The 19,582-nt window shown below is 28.4% G+C and overlaps 3 protein-coding genes across 5 annotated transcripts in view; 1 reads left to right on the top strand and 2 right to left on the bottom strand.

Annotated features, from left to right (window-relative positions):
• LOC129966127 (sodium- and chloride-dependent glycine transporter 1-like) overlaps positions 1 to 19,582 on the bottom strand; it is a 175,746-nt gene that overhangs the window by 58,606 nt on the left and 97,558 nt on the right. The window lies entirely within an intron of this gene.
• Positions 509 to 9,927, top strand: LOC129966125 (titin-like). The gene is made up of 2 exons (XM_056080509.1): positions 509 to 799; positions 6,757 to 9,927. The coding sequence occupies exons 1-2, from the start codon at positions 519 to 521 to the stop codon at positions 9,410 to 9,412; spliced, it is 2,937 nt and encodes a 978-aa protein (XP_055936484.1). The 5' UTR covers positions 509 to 518; the 3' UTR covers positions 9,413 to 9,927.
• On the bottom strand, positions 15,523 to 17,741 carry LOC129966129 (uncharacterized). Its single transcript, XM_056080514.1, has one exon. It carries the CDS (start codon positions 17,707 to 17,709, stop codon positions 15,676 to 15,678), a length of 2,034 nt encoding a protein of 677 aa, XP_055936489.1. The 5' UTR covers positions 17,710 to 17,741; the 3' UTR covers positions 15,523 to 15,675.

Raw genomic sequence — 19,582 nt, 5'->3', positions numbered from 1 at the left:
TATATTTAAAATTTAAAAAAAATTTTAATTTCAAAAGTCAAATTTGTAATACCTATTATTTCATGCTTCAGATGATATATAAAATGCTTTTAAATATAATATCAAAGTATGATTGTTTGTTCCAATTTTTTATATTAAAATTTGCCCAATAACAACAAAGAACTTTTATTTCCCAGAATACTACAGAAACCATGTAAATCGGGCAAAAAGAGCTAATAAAACACAATAAGTAGTAAAATTTACACAATACCCACTTTCTCTTACGTTTTGATGTCATGCCTGGTAGTTCCTTTCTGCAGAACCATTTCAGTATCACGTCCGACAGATTTCTTCAAAACGGACTCAGATTTGGCGTCGACATTTCAGAGACCTAAATTCCAGTAACCCTCTCTACAAAAAAGTTCCCTTCACAGTATGTGATCACAGAACAAGAGAGTGCCAAATAAATCATTATCAAGCACCCGGCGCCAATCCTTGAAAATTTCTAACGACCCGTTAAGGGTATATATATAAAATCTATGAGCCAAACCTTTTATTGCTCTCATCAGCTTTCGAAAGTTGTTTGGTGCCTGAAGACAACCATGTCTTCAGCAATAGCGTTGGTTGTGTTGCCGCTATTGCTGCAAAATGTTCAGGCCACCTTCCCACCTGTGAGTAATGCCCCACCAATTCCAAGCCAGGGTGTGAGGACAATGGATTATGAAAGATTTTACTTCCCGGGTGATTTGCCACCAAATCAACCATCAAATGTGATTAAAGACGAGGGATACTTTCAAGGTGATGAAAAGCTCGATCAAAAGTGAGTAATTTTCAAGGTTCTTTAAGAATTAATTGAACAATCTCCGTAATAAGGAATATAGTCTGTTAAATCTAATGAAAAACGAAAGTCTTAAGAAATTTGCTACCTCAAAGGAAGTGGGCCAGAATACTCTAAATAAATTAGAATTACTTTATTACTAATAAATTTTAAAGCGTTTTAAAAATTTAAATTTTTATTTATAATATTTTTAATTTTTAAAGTTTTTGGAAATAGACCATTGAACATTTGTTCCGAAAAAATTTATAATAAGCTTTATCAATTAAAAATGATTGAGATGTATTAAATTTGTTAAAAATTAATAACATGCAATTAAAAAGATTTTGTGGAAACAGCAAAATAATAATAATAATAATTTTCTGGTTTCTCTATAAATAACGCCAGCTAAAAATATTTTTGATGAACAAGGATAATGTCTTATTTTTTTAGTCTCTACTGATTTCCAAAAAAATCAAAGCTGTTTAAAATTAATTTGAAATTCAAATAGTTTTGTAATAATATTAATGATATTTAATTTGAAGCAAATGTGTTTTATTTTATAAAATTTTGTGAAGATATTTGAAATTTTGTTAATGCGCATAATTATACATGAAGCTGATTATTTACATAGATTAAACATATTTCTATTTCTTTAATAAAAACTAAGGAATTAAAAAAGTCCATAAATATTTCTACAATAATTATTCTGGTAAATAACAAACATTTAGTCTTTATTATTATATAAGTATGTAATATTCCTTCAAAGACAATTATGGCGGAAGTCATTTTTAATATCCTAACTTTTGATATAAAAATGATCTCTCTATTTCTAATCAGGGTCATCAATGCAGAATTCAGAGTTTTCTCTATTAAAAGCATTTCCCCAATTTTGTTAAATATATTTTCTACAATGATCTAAAATTCAGAATATTTCTTAAAATTATCTTGTAAAGCAGTTCGTTGATACAATTAATTTTACTTCAAGATATCAGTTCTATTGAGTGAAATGTAATAATATCAGGAGTTCTTGTATGAAATTTAAGAGTTTTCATTCGATAAAATAGAAAAAGGAAAAAATATTGAATAGAATTCATGCTCACAAAAATAAATTTATTATATTATTATATATATGTGACTTTAAACGAAAATAAAAATCTTTAACATTTGTAATTAAATTGGGAATTGATTATTTCCTGTATAAATAATTTGAAAATTATTTTCTAATTATTCCTTTATAGCCTCCATTCCTTCATGGAATTTTTTTATAAAAATTTTTCCTCAGGCTAATCTTACAGCAGACTTATAACTTTATGAATGCATATTAATTTTGATTACGTTCATTTATTAGTATTATTAATCACTTTTCGAGTTGCGATTTGTTTAAAAATTATATACTGAAAATAAAGAAATATCTTTAAAAACATCTAGAAAAATTAAAATTCACTTTTAAAATAAGGCAAAAAAATGAGTTTGTGTTCTTATATAAAAATTTTCTGCATTAAACAGCAGCACTAAAATCCTTTTCGTAGTTACTTTCATGTATAAGCATTTAGAGATAAAAAAAATTAAAAGGTTTGTTACTGTTCATTCCATTCTTCTACGACGTTGGTTTTTTTTTTATTTTAACGAAAATCTTATCACTTTTGCATCTCTACAAAATAATATTACACTAATGATAACAAGATTTTTCTTTTAAAAATTATATCTAAGAAGATCCTAACAGAAAATGAAGCAACTAAACATATTTTTGAAAAATTCCTTAGATATATGCTTATAAATTATTTTAATAAATTATCTACCGACTTATTACTACCAATTAAAAATCAATATGCATAATCTAAATAAAATATATCATAACATTTAATATACCTTGATCAATCCGAATTTGAACTTTGTTGAGAAAAAGAAAGACAATCTTTTCCCACAATATTAAATAATCGTAGAAAGAAATAATAATTTTAAAATTTTTATATTCACTGAAAATACTGGTTTGTAGCAATTAAAGTTATCCTACTGTTTAATATCACTATCGTATGATATTTGTATGATTTTTCATGAGGATATTTCACATATTCTTCCAAGAATTCTGGTGTTATCTTCAAAGAGGTAAAATTTAAATTACCAACAATGGAAAAATCTGAATAATGTATAAGATAAAACCATAATAATGAATACGAGCAAGTGAAAGACGTGTCAGTATTTGTCGCAGAAAGTTAAAAAGGAACCTGGAAATGTTTAATTATACAATTCTTAAATTTATAAGAAAACCTAAATAATCTAAAATTATTATGACCAAAATAAAAACCCGAAAAAAAGTGTTTCAAAATTAGTTGTCATCTTAATTTTCACAACTCTGATAAAATTAAGAAGAAAAAAAATTAAAAGAATTAAGATTTTTTTATCTCATTTCTTTTCTAAGTTTAGAAGTCAAATAGAAACTAATATAATTCTTTTAAAAAATTGCAATAGTCCAAGAAACAACATATTATATATATATATATATATATATACGAAATTGTTCAAATAACAAAAATTGCTATTTTGAATACCCTTCTTCAGCAAACACAAAATGTTATCTTACTCTAAAAATTCACTGTAAAAGTTCATTACACTTTTTTTTTTGAAAAAACCAAAAGAATGTTAAAGCCTTTTTTTGTATCATTAAAAATATATGTTATTAAAAAATTTTTATTCTAAAATTAAATATTTTCTTTACATAACATGTTGAATACTTATATTACCAATAATTAGGCTATAATTAAAACATACCTTTAATAAAAAAAAAAATTCAGTTGACGCATAAAATAATTCCTATCAAAAACTGGTAATTTGATTCTAGGAGTGCAACAATATTTCAGCGCCATCGTATTTTCAGAGAAAATACTTAAATTCCATTAATAGAATTATTAAAATTCTTAATTATTAATGATATAATCAAATTTGTTTACATTTTCGTTATCTTTTATGGACAAATAAAAATCCTTTAAAACAAGAAAAGAAAAAGATACGTTAACATGTTAGGTACAGAACCCTTAATTTTTAATTGTTAATCCGTAAAAATACCAAATAGTAAAAGAACTAAAACTTAAATTTTCTATAAATTTTTCATGAGAGAAAAGCTTGATATTTCGAATCTAATTTCTTTTTATCTGTTCTTCAGAATGTGTTTTCGACCGTTTGGCAAATCCACGAAAGTTAAAAATAGAGATGAAATATTTTATTGGATAATGGATATACCCTAGAATAATTTAAGGTACATCCATTATCCCATTATATCCATATTTACAATTTTTAGTGAATAAAAATACTAATGGATGAATTAGATAATTGGATGAATCAAAATGTTTAATTTTTTTCTGTTATTCAAGTTATGAATTTAATAGCTCAAAATTGCCTAAATGGTTTTTGAACCGGATATCAAACTTCTAGCAATTTTTGAAAGTAAATTTCTTATTTATCAAAATGCAAGTTGTTTTCATTATCGATTAAATATTTTAGAAGTAAATTGCAAAAAAATTATTATAATGATAATGAACGATGGTTTCCTAAATGTAAGTGATAAGGTGTAAAAAGTAAAATAAAATCCTTTAATTAGAAAATTGTAAAAATAAAATATCAGACAATAACAAATGTATCCTTGAAGTTCTTAATTATTCAATAATAATTATTATTTTATAAAAAATATTTTATGTCTCGACGTGGATATTATTTCAGGAAAGATAGCATTTTTAGGTTAAACTGATAATATATGAGAGAGAAAAAAGCTACTCAATTTTCTAGAAAAGTAATCGCAATTTTATTAAGCCAAAACAAAGACAATATGAAGACAAAGAAGTTTAAACACAAAGTTTATTTCGGCTGTAAATGTCACGATATCGGATAACTTTCACGAAAACGTCCCGAATTGCCCAAAAATGTCATGATTATTTTTCTTTAAAAGAGCTTTGTTTCTTTAACTCTTAAAGTAGGTTATAAGGTTTTGTTTTATAGTTATCTGGCTGCGCGCTCAATTTCTTAGACAGTAACGTAATATATCAAAATAAATATTGCAATACTGTAGCATCTCAAATTACTATTTTTTTTATTAGATTACTTTAGAAAATAAGACAATGAACTCTAAAATATTTACTTTTTATAAGAAGTCTGACACAATTTATAAGAATCTTTCTAACAAAAGTACTTTCAAAATTATTTTTCTTTATATTAATAAATAAAAAAGTTAACAAACAGAGCAAAATTGTATCGATCAAAATTCAGAATTTAAAAAAAATAATTTTAAGTTTGTTATGCATGGTTTGTGTCATTTTAAAATTCTTTATAACTTTTGAGATGGATGGATACATGTATTTCCAAGCATCATAACAATCTCTTTAGTTCGCAAAATAGTTAATAAATAGTTTCCAGAAAATAATATAAATATTAAATTAAAAAATAGTTTCCAGAAAATAATATAAATATTTTATTTTAAATAAACCAAATTATTTGTTAATTCATTTCACTTCTATTCGATTATCTGAGGGATTATTAGGTGTTAAGATATTGAGAGATTTTTTTCAACAGCATTTTCGGTCTTTATTTTCCTCATACTAAAAAAATTTATGCATATTTTATTTTCCCATCAACTTATTTCCATCTTCCTCTTATTTCCTAAAACAGTTATTAACCCAATAGGATATAATTTAGCTATTTGATTACACGTTTTTATTTCCATTCATAAGCTTCCCATATCAATTCTAAAGGATAACACTGAGTGCTTGGAAATTCTTTTTAATTTTTTTTTGAACATTTATAGAAAAGATTGATATATGGTAATAACGATACTAAAATTACATTTAAACTAGAAACTGGGGGAAATGATAAGATGGCTGATGTTTAAATAGTTCTGACATTAAAAACATTGAGAAATGTATCTTTTGCAATGTAAATATATATTCTAAATTGTAATTGTAAAAAATATATATTGACAAAAGGTCACTTTTATTTTCATTGTAGAATTTTTATAATGTGATTTACGTCACTAGGACATTGTTTTATTCATAGTGTAGCCTTTTACACATTTTAATTTTTTTTTAATTTCACGAAAAATAATCTAAATTTTTAAATAATTTTCCTAAATTATATGGAGCTATTCAAAACATATTTTTTATAATAAGAAATAAAAAGTCATGCATTTTAAATTCGAATAAAAAATACCAGCATTGCAAAAATTATAGGGGTGTAGAATTTCATTGGGTTTTGCAATATAAATCATATAATGGAGATTTTTCGTATTTTTTCACCATTAAATATGAAAAACAAAATCATAAATTTTAAAAATGAAAGAAAATTTAAAGTGGTTTTTATGCCAAGAAATTTCAGAATCACTTTTAGCGTATATTGTAAAAAGTAGACGATTGTTCACAACGCACTAAGGTGTCCAAAAAATTATAACAGGAACGACGTTAAATTTTTTTAATGGCATTAAACAATTCTTCAAAATCATTAATATGCACTCATGTTTGCAATCAGAATGATATATAAATTTCTGATTCATTTATCGAGATTCAGATATTGTTAAAACGATTAATTTTAAAAATTTTAAATTTTAGTGAATTATGAAGATAAAGTTAAAATAGGAAAATATGATATATTAAATTTTAATAAAGAAATTTTGAATGAATAACTTAATGCAATGTTAAGTAAACAAAAATGTATCTTTCAATTTACTGAGATTAAGCTTTAAATACCTTTTCTATTGATTTGAAAGTACTATATATTCATAATTGAAATTTTATATTCAAAAGCACTTTTTAATAAACTTCACACAATGTTTGGAATAATTATGGGGAGTGATATAATTCACTTATACTTGACTGAAATAATAGTGATTTTTTTAATATAGTAAAACGAAATATGTTATTGATGCTTATCTTTAATAACAAATAAATGAATATTATAGAGGTGGAATTTTCTTTTTATAGGCTATATGCACCAGAAAACCAATCGGGAGAAACAGGGGCCTTTGGAAATTCAGAGGATACATTTGACAGATATTATTCGGAAGATCAGCCTTACATTGGACCTGTTGCAACTCCTTTACCTGATGATACCTATGTTGCTCAGCCATCAGTTACTTCAAAAGTCATCCCAGATAATCCTAGCAATGTAGGTTCTTCATCAGATATATGGGTCTTAACTAAAGGTCCTGATAATCAATTCATTCGTGAGCGCTGGATACAAGTACCTGTAACGCAAGACAGAGTGGTTGAAGTGGTAAATGCAGATATCCCTCCGAAACAATATACAGAAACTATAAAATCTTTTCCCCCAGTAGCTCAACCACCTCCTCTTCCTCCTGCTCCTGCTCCAGTAAAAGCCCCTGTACCAGCTCCTCCAAGCATTGTTCAACAAGTATGGATAAGAGCACCTTCTCCAATTCAGGCGCAAAAAGTTATTCAAAACCCACCAACCGTAGTCGAAGATATTCCTTCAGTAAAACAAGTTGTAGATGTATCACCTCCAGCAATTAAGCAATACATACAGCCTCAAATCATTAAGGAAGCACAACCATTACCCCCTCCTCCACCGCCTCCACCACCTACTGTAACCAAAAAATCATCAAGTTTCATAGTTCCTCCACCACCTCCACCTCCTCTTAAAGTGCCTGATTTTGCTTCTCCCAAGCAAACTGTTGTAGTCAGCCAACCCCCAGTTCCTGTAGATCAGATCGTTGTAGAAAAGTCTGCACCGCTTTCTCAGGTTAAGCATATTTGGGTTCCAACATCACAAAATACAGGGAAATTTTTAACCGTTCCAGTTGGAACTGTTATTGACGGTGGAAAATCTGTTCCAGCTAAAGGAGTACCTCTAGACGTTCAACAACCTCCATCACCAATCACAGTCTCTGACACTTGGATTTTGAAACAAGATGGACCTATACCTAGGTTTGAGCAACAAAAGTCATTTGCTCCAGTTGCACCTGTTATTCAAAAGGGTAGTGTGATAGTTGATAATGGACCCAAAGTTCAGTTCGATTCTCCAAAGAATCCTCCGCTAGTAGGAAAATCTATTGATACTGCTGTTCCTATTGATATATGGCCGGCTAAAAATCCTGTTCCCCAACAAAAAGTTTTTATTTCTCAACCACCTCCTCCACCACCACCACCGGCAGTAGCACTACCACCTCCTTCGGGCAAGTCTGACACCATTGTTGTAGGCAAATCTTCTCCTATTGCACCACCTCCGAAAGGTATAATTTCCAGTGTGAAAGGAATACCACAATTTCCTCCTCCACCTCCATCTTTAGTAGCCCCCTTGCCACAGGTAATAAACGGCAAACCATGCCCACTTCCAATTGTTCAAACGAAATCTCCATTTCCTCCAAAATCTGTACCTGTACCAGTACCAGCACCAGCACCAGCGCCAGTAGCAGTACCAGTACCAGCCCCAGCTCCAGCACCAGTATACCGAACAATTGCAATCCCCAGACAGCCATTCGGTAGAATTCTTCGAATAAACAGATATCCATACGGACCATATTATGTTCTAAATCCAAGAACAGGAGCTAGTTTTTATACATATCCTAGAGCACCAATTGCACCTGTTATTCAACAAACTAAGACCGGACAAGTAGTGCGACTAGTACCAGCGAGACCACTTGCAGTTTCTGTTGCTCCCAGACAAGTGGCTGTTCCTGTCTCTCCCAAACAAGTAACCGTCCCTGTTTCCCCCAAGCAAGTGGCTGTTCCTGCTCCTAGAAAACAGATAGTTCTTCCAATCTCTAATGGTAAATCGGCTGCTCCAGTCTTATTATATCCTCCAGTAAGTCGAATCAGATATGCATATCCTTGGGGCAGTTACATCAGATCACTTCCAGTAGCCGGGAAGAATATTTTTGTTTTACCTCCTAATAACAAACCAGCAAAAATTCAGGCAGCAAAATCAAGCAGCTCTGAATCAAGTTCATCTGAAAGCTCTTCTTCCGAAAGCAAATCTTCAGAGAAAAAATCCAAACCCAAGGAAGAAAAGAAAAGTAGCGAGGAAGAAGAAGAAGTTGCTGAAAGTATAGGAAGTATTGAATCAGAAGAACCAGAACCCGAAAAGGCACCAGAACCAATAATTGAGGAAGTAGAAGAAGAAGAAGAAGAAACAGCAGCTTCTGAAGCTGAACCTGAACAAACAGCTGCACCTGCAGTAGTAGAAGAAAAAGAAGAAGAACCTGAAGCGAAAGATGAAAGTTTTGCAGCTGAAGAAAGTCAGGTAAAACCTCAACTCTTAAATGGTAATAAAGAGCCAAACGTGAACAGTTTTGACTCCCTAACAAAATCATTCTATTATGGCTTCGATCAAAGAGGAGTACCTGGTCACAAAGAAATATCTGATCCAGATGGTAAAAGAGTGATAGGTTCGTATAATTACCGTAAACCAGATGGTATATTTAAGAATGTAGCATATGTGGTTGATGCTAACGGTAGCAGAGCTCACGTTGTTAGCAATGAACCAGGTACTGTTAGTTATCAAACTGTAAATACCAACTATATTCCTAATGCTACTCCAGAAAATATTACAAATAAAGTTCCCGATATCGAAAATGCTGCATCTCATGAAAATTTAACCGAGGATCCTCAAAGGGACTAAGTATTCTAAAATTGAAAAATATATAAAATATTCTTTGGTGGTTTAAGAGCTTTTATAAAGTTTTAATTTGCGTGATTTTTTATGCTTTGCAAAGATAAACAATTATTTGGGGATTTTTTTTATATTCCCTTTAATAACATTTCAAAATCACTGCCTATATATTTTAAAAATCTGCCAAATATGTTTGCCCATCTGAAAGCAAAATATAATAAACTTTAGGAAATTAAAAGTATGATGTCGATCTAACAGAATTAAAACAAAAAAAAATTATTTTTTCTGATGAAATCTTTTAAAATTATTATTTAAAATATTGCCAAAATAAAATATTTCATTTTTTTTTTTGTATTTTTATACCTTTATGATTGCTTTGTACAATCATACATGATTGGCCTTAGCATATTTATGTCGTTTTAACTAGTTTAAAACACATGAAAGCATGTCTGCTTATAATGTGCTGAGAAATGATTGTTAATTTTGTACTTTATTTCATTTTGGTGAATAAAGATTGTTGATTATTTTGCTTCACTTTATTTCAGAAAATGAAGATGTAAAAATATGGATGCATAGAAAATTAATTTCATTTTTCTGTTCTCCATTTCTTAACAAAGTAATTACGAATTATATTAATCCATTCTCATCCTTGAAATTTTCTAATGTCGGAACAATTATTTCTGCTTTTGATGAATCATAGTGAAATTCTCATTTTTAAACATTAAATAATAAAGTGATTTACATTAGAAACTCTTTAATTAAGAATGAAAGAATTTGAATCATCAAAATATTAGATTAGTTAATAAATTGGAGATTCAAATATAATTAAGAATAATTTTAAAATATAAAAATCTCATTAAATTAAGTTAGTCAAATATTCCAAACCTTTGTTAATTTAAAATTTTTAATCTCCGCTGAAGTTTTAATGTATGGTAATCGTAACTGCAATATTGATGACAATTTACTAATGTTGTTGTCACAACAATATTAGTTGAAAGAAACATAACTATCAAATTCATCTAAAATTTATCATTTGATATATATTTGCAGAGTATGATAATTCATAAAGTTAAGCTCCTTTTTCTGAAACGAAATAAAAATATTCCCATAGCAGAATGAGTATCCAAAAACAGAGCAACTATACACAAAATAAGGTATTTCTTAGCGAAATAAGTTGTTAAAAGACTATCTTATGCTGTGATAAAAATTTTAATGAATTGGATTTTTTTTAGTTTAGTACTTTTAAATTAAGTTAACACGAGAATTTTTTTTTTAATTTTCATCGGATAAAACATTCAAATTTAGAAATTTATCTTAAATATATAAGATTTAATTTTTTTTTTTTTTTTTTTTTTTTTTTTGCTTCTTATAAGATTTAAAAAATTTATCTTAAATATTTTTTAGCATCAGAAATTTCTAACTAGATTCAATTTACACTCACATGAAACATGCTAAGAACAACACAATTTAATTTTTCAACACATCACGGAATTTGTAAGAATTTCAAAAGAACATCACAAACACATATAGCACATCAAAGCATATAACACAATGCACAATTAGCACAATTGTGCACAATTAAGCATAATGCACAATTATATGACATGAGTAGTTAAATTCGTCATTCGAATCTGCTGTCTTGCTAGTTCATTCAATTGGATACAGGTCTCAAACTCATCATAAGTAAGCAAATGGTTAACTTGTCGTTTGAAAGGTGATATAATAATTTAGATTAGAACTGCGATAAAATTCACAAGATTTTCAAATAACTTTTATAAAGAAAGTAATAGAATAATAATTGTATTAATTTCTCAGCAACAGAAAATGACGTTAGTTTACATGTTCGCGTCATAAAAACAGGGTGTGAGTTCATAGAGTAAGAAAATCCTGCAAAAATTTGAAAATGAGCCGCTACAGACTATATGTGCATACAATAAAAATCACCGCAATAAAAAATACAACAAAAAGTATAATACTTAATTCTGCCATCTTTATAAAAAAAGCATTGGTATTCAGTGCCTTATTTTTATCAAATAATATAATCTAAATTGATTTCAAGCTCTGCCTTTTCTTATAAGAAAAAAAATTCAGAATAATTAATTTAAAATGCAATTTAGTTATTTTTTGGGAGTGAGTATCTTAAACTTATTTTTAAACTAGCGGTATTGTAAATGTAATTTCTAACTCCAATTTTTAAATATCCTAAATTTGAAATAAATTGAATTTGAAATTCAAACCCTCTCAGGGGAAAGCAATTTAAATAATTTACATATATCTATTTAAAGTTTATATAAAAATTCTCAAATAACAATTCAAATTATTACAGTTTACATTCCGTTACAATACAAATATTCTCTTAAGATGAGGTTTTTTAAAGAAGAAACCGGAAACATTTCCTTTTTTTCTTGCCTTTAGAAATTAAAATATAATGCACATTCTGTACACCAATTAGATTACCTATTTTTTCATCTCGTATTAGAAATACGAGACATGGTACTATATAACCTATTTTTTACCTATTTTTACCTATTTACCTATTACCTATTTTTACACATGATACTATATAATAGAATAGAAGGAAAGGAATATTTTGAAGCATCGAAGATAAGCTATTCTAGAGAAACAAAATAAGTTCAGATTCTTTTTAGTTCTTAGTTCAGTTTCGTTGTACAAATTTCAACTGCACCCCTCCTCACACCTTTAAATTATATTCTTATACCAATGGTATACTAGCAAAGAAAAGATACTATATTTAATATAAACAATATTATTTCTATTCATAAATGACAAAATTAACGCGCTTTCGTGATATTTATTGTAATAAATGGTACAAATAAGTTGCATATCATTCTCAATTAGCAATTGGAACTATACTAAAAAGAATTTTACTTATACTAGGTAGAAATATCGGCTTTCTCCAGTATACAAAAATCTCAATATCTTGTCCGTAGTTGAAATATTTCTGATTAGTAGCAAATATAATTGTTCTTTGCATTTATATACTCAGTTAAACATTAAGGATTTCTCATAGAAAAAAAAATGTGAACATTAGAAGCAGTCATTTAAAGAAGAACTTGAACTGTTACAAATAATATTTATTTCTATTTTTTCCTTTTATTAACTCTTTATTTACTGAATTATTTTCACCAATTTTTCAATTTTATTTTCATATCATTAGATACGTTTTCGTGCAGAATAAACCCCCCAAAAAATAATAAAAATGCTAAATTAATTTAATTATTAATTAAATTAATTTAGAAGATTTTTAACTGATATCTTTCACATATCTATTGCTTGCTGTCGAAGCTACTCTGTTTCTGTTTTCTTCTTAACTGAATCAGAAAGAAAATAGTAATATTACGAAGATATCAGCAAGATTAAGCGGAATCGCCGGCACACCGATTAAGATGATTTAAATGCAGTCGATTTGGATTGCAATAAAAAGTAGTTGATAAAAATTATTTAAGATGAATACATATCTTACAGATTCATAATTACTTGTATCTTTAAGATTTATTTAACAATAAATATTCAAATATATGATAATGTTTATGCATTGCAAATCATGTAAAAATTCTTGGTCAATTTTGTAAATAAGAATTTTAAAAGTTTTCCCGGCTTCACGACTTTATTATATTTTTACCAATCCCTCTATGAATGCTATGATAGTAACGCTTAGATTCGGATAAGCAAAATAAAGTATCTATAAAAACATGACTTAATTCTATTTTTATTACTAGTCGTCTTTGACGACCACCAGGTTCGTCAGGATTTAAGCTTGATGAAATTTTCAATGAAATATTTTATGTAACTTGGTCTATTAACATATATTTCAGAAAGGATTTTAAGAACTGTAAATTAAGATAAGAAATGTAAATTACATTTTCCTACGTTTAATTTGCAGTAAATTAATAATTTAATCTTTTAATTTGTGCTTTTGTCAACGTGATGGCAACGCATACAATAAAAGCAAATTTCTCCCATGCACGTGTAACGTGTTCGTGCACTTAAATTTTTATTTTGTGCGAAAGAGATAGTTGAAAAATGTTTTTAATATATTTTTTTAAAAAAAATGCATTAAAAATAGAAATGAACTATTAGGTTATTAACTATTAGGTTAACACATCGATATCATTGAAAAGATAATTGTTTGAACTTTAAGATGATGTAAACATTAATTTTGTGGTGGAATATTTTCGAAAGTTATTTCAGAAAAGCACCAAAATTCCTATTAATTTTTAATTAATGGAAATTTCAAATCTCCGAGGTATAAATTCTCACCTTCTAAAGTATGTGTATGCCAACTTTGGTCACTCTAGTTCAAACGATCTGTTCTGTGGAGCATCAACATGTAAACACCAACATATCCATCTTTATTATAATGTATAAATAAAAGATAATACGAAATATAAGATTTTTTTATTACTAAATTTAGATTTCTCACTAAATGCCATCAAAATAATTTTAATTCTAAAACGGATTTGAATGTACGCCCTCAGTTAATTATAAATTAAAAGAAAACGTACCTATGAACGTAACGTATTAAAAGATACGTATTATAATCGTAACTGCATTAGAACTTTTACATCTATAAATTTAAGATTATTTTTATTCAGGTATTAATGGATATAGCTTAAAAAAGTAAGAAAATGTTTCATTAAATATTATAAAATTACGAATGTGAATAGCATTAGAAAATATAAAATTTTTACAAGAAAAATCCCTCAATACCAATCACAGAAACATTTATTTTGTAAATGTCTAAAACTCAAATTTCATGATACAAATGTTGTTCATTTTATAAGAACATATACTTCTTCCATTATGTTTTTGTATTTACATTATAATTATTTATAAGACAATTTGAAAATCGCTGAATGAATTTTTTAAAAAGTCCTTTTAATTTAAGAGCATTTTATTACCATTAGCTAAAAAATTTCTAAATTTAAACTTTGAAAATAACCTTCTATACCAACCAACTGGAAAGCAGTTGTAATTTCGAATATTTTAATTTGTTAACTAAGCTGATTATAATGCATTTAAAAAGTATCAAATTGAATCAAATTGCTTTCTTAAAACTAAATTTGCATACGCAAGCAAAGAAGAATTTTAAAGAATATTTAACATATAACCAACAATTCATGTGACATATTGTGAATTATTAAAAATTTGAGAAAATAAAACTTGCTTCGTTTCAAGTTTCTTCATCAAGATTATATCACCAGTTTTATAAGTTTGTAAATTGATTAATATATTTCAAAACTGTTTATTAAAAAATCAAATTGCTTGAAAAATTAAAAAATATTTACATAGATTATAGTGCAAGAATAGAAATAATAAACTTAATTTCAAAACTTTTAAATTTTTGAATATTAAAAGTGAAACTTTTTATACAAAGAGAGGCAATACACATATATCAGACGCAAATCAAGTTAAATATCTTTCAAAAATATTTTATAAAATATGTTTCACATGCATAAAATAATAAAAAAAAGTGTTCACAATCTCAAATTCAGCATTTCTCATTATTTAATTTGAATACATGATACCATGAATATTCACAAACAGCACAAATACATTTCTTAAGAAAATATCACAAAGGTTTTAATTTTTAGTAACAACATGACGCACACCAGCGTGAGTCAAGCTACAAAGACAACAAATTGCATTTCAGATATGTAAATACAAGATACGACATATATTAAAATCAGTCAGAATAAAAATATCAGTCCAGCAGTGTACAAAAGTTCGATGATGTTATTAAAGTATTAGTACGATAATGTAATAATTTAACTTAAACTGTCGATCTGCCAAACAGTTTAACTAATCAAAAGTATTGAACAAAAATTATAGATTTGGTGTTATCTTCCGCAGAATCAGACATATTAATATATTATAAAACCTTAAAAACTCTTAATTGTTAAACAAAATTACTCTTAAAAAAGTTCAAGTCTTTAAACTATTTTAAACTATATAAACTAAGCCATTACAGCAAATATTTAAACAATTAGAAATGTAAGGCTTAATTTAATTTGCAAATATATGAAATATATTCACAAAGAACCTTATACAGCAGATAATACTAAATTTATCATTAATTAAGCATTAAATTGTATATGAACAAATTTTACTTGTGGTATACTCACTCAATTAATTAATGATATCAGCCTCCCAAATAATTTTGAAAATGTTTTATTTCCAGGCAATAAAGCTGATAAATATTCGACCTCTTTGGCTTTAAGTCACTAATGTTGAAATGATTTTAAAAATTATTAAGAACTATTGACTTTCTTCGCTTTAGCCTTCGCATAAGCCATCATCTGAGCAACTGCAGCTTTAGGTGGTAATTCAGATTTATAAACTGCATCAGCGGTACTTGTTGAAATAGTGCCAGGTTCATTTGTTCTTACAACAGCATGAAACCCATTGTTGTCTGCAATATAGTTCACATTTCTGTACACACCAAAAGCATCTCTGTAACCGTAAGTACCTTTTACAACTCCAGATCCGTCTGCAGTTTCATTCCTGTGTTGATGCGTACCATTTCCATCATCCTGTTTATATCCAAATACATAAGGTCTTGGCTTTATTTTCAATTTTTTGAGAATTTCTAATTTCTGGGCAGAAATAGGACTCATTCTTCGGGAAATCATTTGAAGAACTTCATTTTCTTTAGCTGAACGATTCGAGTCTAATAATCTTGGTTGAATTCTTCCACTGCTTACCAATCCTTGGGAGTTTTTAGACTTTTCTGAGGATGAGTTACTGGGAACTGCTAGGAAACTTCTTGAAATGCTAGTTGACATTGAAGTTTTAATATCGCTATCATTGCCAAAACTTATAACCACGGGTTTTTCAGTGGTTAATTGAATTTTCAAGTCTTTCTTTGCATCTTCAGTCTCAGGTACTGGAGAAGTAGCTTTATCTGTCTTAACTATTATTGGTTGCGATAAAGAGTCATTTTCATTGCTTCCGTAGCTAATACCAAGAAGTTCGAAAATCTCTGCTATCTGTTCAGAAGTCAACGTAGAAGCATTATACACATGTGCCTCCGTTGAATTTTCACTAATTGCAGATTCATTTCCTTTTGAAAGTAATGAATCGGATAAAATAAATGGAATAGGCCTTGCAGAAACTTGTTCTTCATCTGTTCCGGGAATATTTCCATGATATTCGGAAGTTAGAAATTCTGGAACTTCTATAAAAACCACGTCAGTTAGATTTGTGTCATATTTTCCAGTAGAACCCTCAGAAAGCTGCTGATTGCCTTGTTCTATCAAGTGTGGGCGAGTTTCCTGTTCCTTTTGGGAATTTTTTTCCAAAGTATCAGTTTTGTTCTGAAGTTCAAAGGATTCCAGATTTAGAGCAGAAAGTATTCCCAATTTTTCTAAAATTTCAATGTCATCTTTCGTCAAAGTTAACCCGAAACTGGCAGAACTTGATGTAGACGGAAGTTCATCATAGGAAACTTCATAAAATAATTCCTTTCCATTTCCGGGAATTGTTATTGGAGATGTTAATGCATCTCGGCCTTGAGTTGAAAGCCAAGCATCTTGCTGATTCGATGGAGATACAGAAATAGGTGGAGCGGTCCCATTTGTAATACCATCAGATGCAATAAAGAAAGGATGTTGAGAAAATTCTTGAATTGGCTCTACAGGATAATTTTCCTTCGGAGATGCGAAAGTTGAAAGAGGAAGACGATCCGATGCTTCTGTAGTTGGCAATACAGCTTCTGATGTTATCTGCCGTCTGTTGTCAATATTGCCATCATCAAATTGGATTGAATCTAGGCCATGTGCGGAACCAATTTTTCTTCCATTGGCAGTTAATTGTTCCATAAATTGAGGTCGGGGGCTTTCCCAGAATCCAGAGGTTAACTCAGCTGGAAGTTGTACCAGAACAGCCTCAGGATTTTGGTAACTATTTTCTAATCTACTATCAGGAACATATACAAATAAGTCTTCATTTCCTTGAGTATTTTCATTTCGATTTTCTAAAGCATCAACAGGACTTTGAGGACCTCGTGCTAATTGTCCATAACTACTTCTGCGTAATGTGGAAACATGCTGAACACCAGGATAGCCAGTTTCAGGAGACCAAGCTCTATTTAATCGAGCTGGTATTGGTGAATCTTTGGTTAGTAACCATATATCGGATTGTCCCTCATCTATATTAAAAAGTGGCACATTTATCCCAGCTGACTCATTTGTAGTAGGTATGTATCCACTGGAGATTTCTTGAGCAGTCGTCCGTAATAAGGAGTAAGCAATCATAAACGTAAAGAATACCCAATTCTGGAACATGGTTTGATCTGCTGTAACTACTGAGAGCTCAGTAGAAGTAAAGATCTCGACTGACACAGACTGAAGTCAATATTTCACCTTTTATACAAACATAAAAGCATGACTTCCGATCAAGAAGCTGCTCTTTTTATTTTTTTGTTCGCATATATTCGCAATTCAGTTTGGTCTCGAAACCAAATAGCTGTGAAATAACAGTAACAAACCAGATGTATCGCGTTTTTGTACTTTAAACCCACTGAACCGCTTCTTCAAATGCTTACTCATTCAAATGGTTCTATTGCCTTGTGTTTATGTTAAAGAGTCCAAGGTAACGGCGATAAATTTTGGGCGAGGAAGCCGAAATATGTTTCAACATCACGACGGCCAGGAATGGAATATGAATAAACAAAGGAAAAGAAGCATCCCCAGATAGTTCCTGAGAATAAAATGAATTCTTTCATTTCGACGCCCATTTCTTTCTTCTCGGGAAATTGAAAAGAATAGCCACCGGAATGATCCAAATTTAAGCGATAATTCAAATTTCGAACATATTTGCATTCGTGCGTTCAAAATCTTAGCATTCTTAGTAAGACTGCCATCATGTTTTTTTTTTTTTTTTTTCGTAATGCAGTTAGATTATTTTTATTCGATTTCGTGCAGTATAAAAAAAGAGATAAACTAGAATATGATACGATTTTTTATTAAACATAAAAAATAATATTATAGAATAATACTTTAGAATGCTCTTTTTCATCCAAACTCCATTGAATTCATATTCATTCCTTGTTTGATTGTCTTTTGTTAGAATTTAAGTAAATAAATATTTAATATTTTATCAACTTTTATTAAATAAAAAGAATAACATTACAGAAATTGCATATATTTATTCAAACGCTACTGAATTTATATTTATTCCTTATTTGATTATCTCATCTTTTGTTAGAATTTGAGTAAAAAATCATTTAATTATTATTATTAATGAATAATTTTTTATGAGATATGAATTGAAAGCAAGAGCAATTTTTTTTTTATTTAGTTTGGTTTTTCTAATAAACGAGTAGAATTCTTTCGATTAATAAATTTTAATCTTATTGCATTATGAAATTGTAATGAATTATTTGCTTTTATTCCAACCATTTTAATTTCAAATTGAGAAACGTCATGTTAATCGGAGCAGATGTAGAAATAAACAAATAAGACATTTCAAGCGGAAGGGTTAATAAGAAATCTAAAAATGAGAAGACCCCCCCCCCCGAATCGTCTTAACTTTCACTAAAAAATTATGTCGCTTTTAATAAAATCTGAGAAAAAATTCTATACATTTTGTTATTAATAATACAAAACTATTAATATTCCAAACTAAGGAATTTTTTAAAAACTTTTCCTTGTTTCAGAATATATTTATTTACCTTTATGAAAGTCAATGAAGATTTGGTCCTTAAATAGGTTTATACAAAAACAATAACTTTTTCTTAAAATTTTACTTTCGATTAGTCTCAGTAAGAATTCAAATATTTTGTGGTCCCAGAGAATGTGGATGATGAGGCAATATTCATAAAAGCCGATCACTTTAACTTTATGTTTCAACAAATTTTTAATTTAATGAGGAAATAATAATTTAGTTCAGTTTAATATTTTATTTCAGTGACTTTGTAAAAAATGATTATTCGTTCTTTAAATATGTGTTTATAATTAGTAAATTATTTAAAAGTTAATCTTAATTGTTATTTAATAATTTTCTTTATAATTAAAAAATATTATTATATACTAATTCACAAGGAAATAATAGACTTCTAACAAATGAATTATATGTCAAGTGATATTTAGCTTAACCAGTTAAATGAATGATTAACATTCTAATATATTATAATCATGCTTTAATTTATTTCAAAAT

This window comes from Argiope bruennichi, chromosome 4 (assembly GCF_947563725.1).
Source record: "Argiope bruennichi chromosome 4, qqArgBrue1.1, whole genome shotgun sequence".
Lineage (NCBI taxonomy): Eukaryota > Metazoa > Arthropoda > Arachnida > Araneae > Araneidae > Argiope > Argiope bruennichi.
This window is presented reverse-complemented; position numbering and strand designations above follow the sequence as displayed.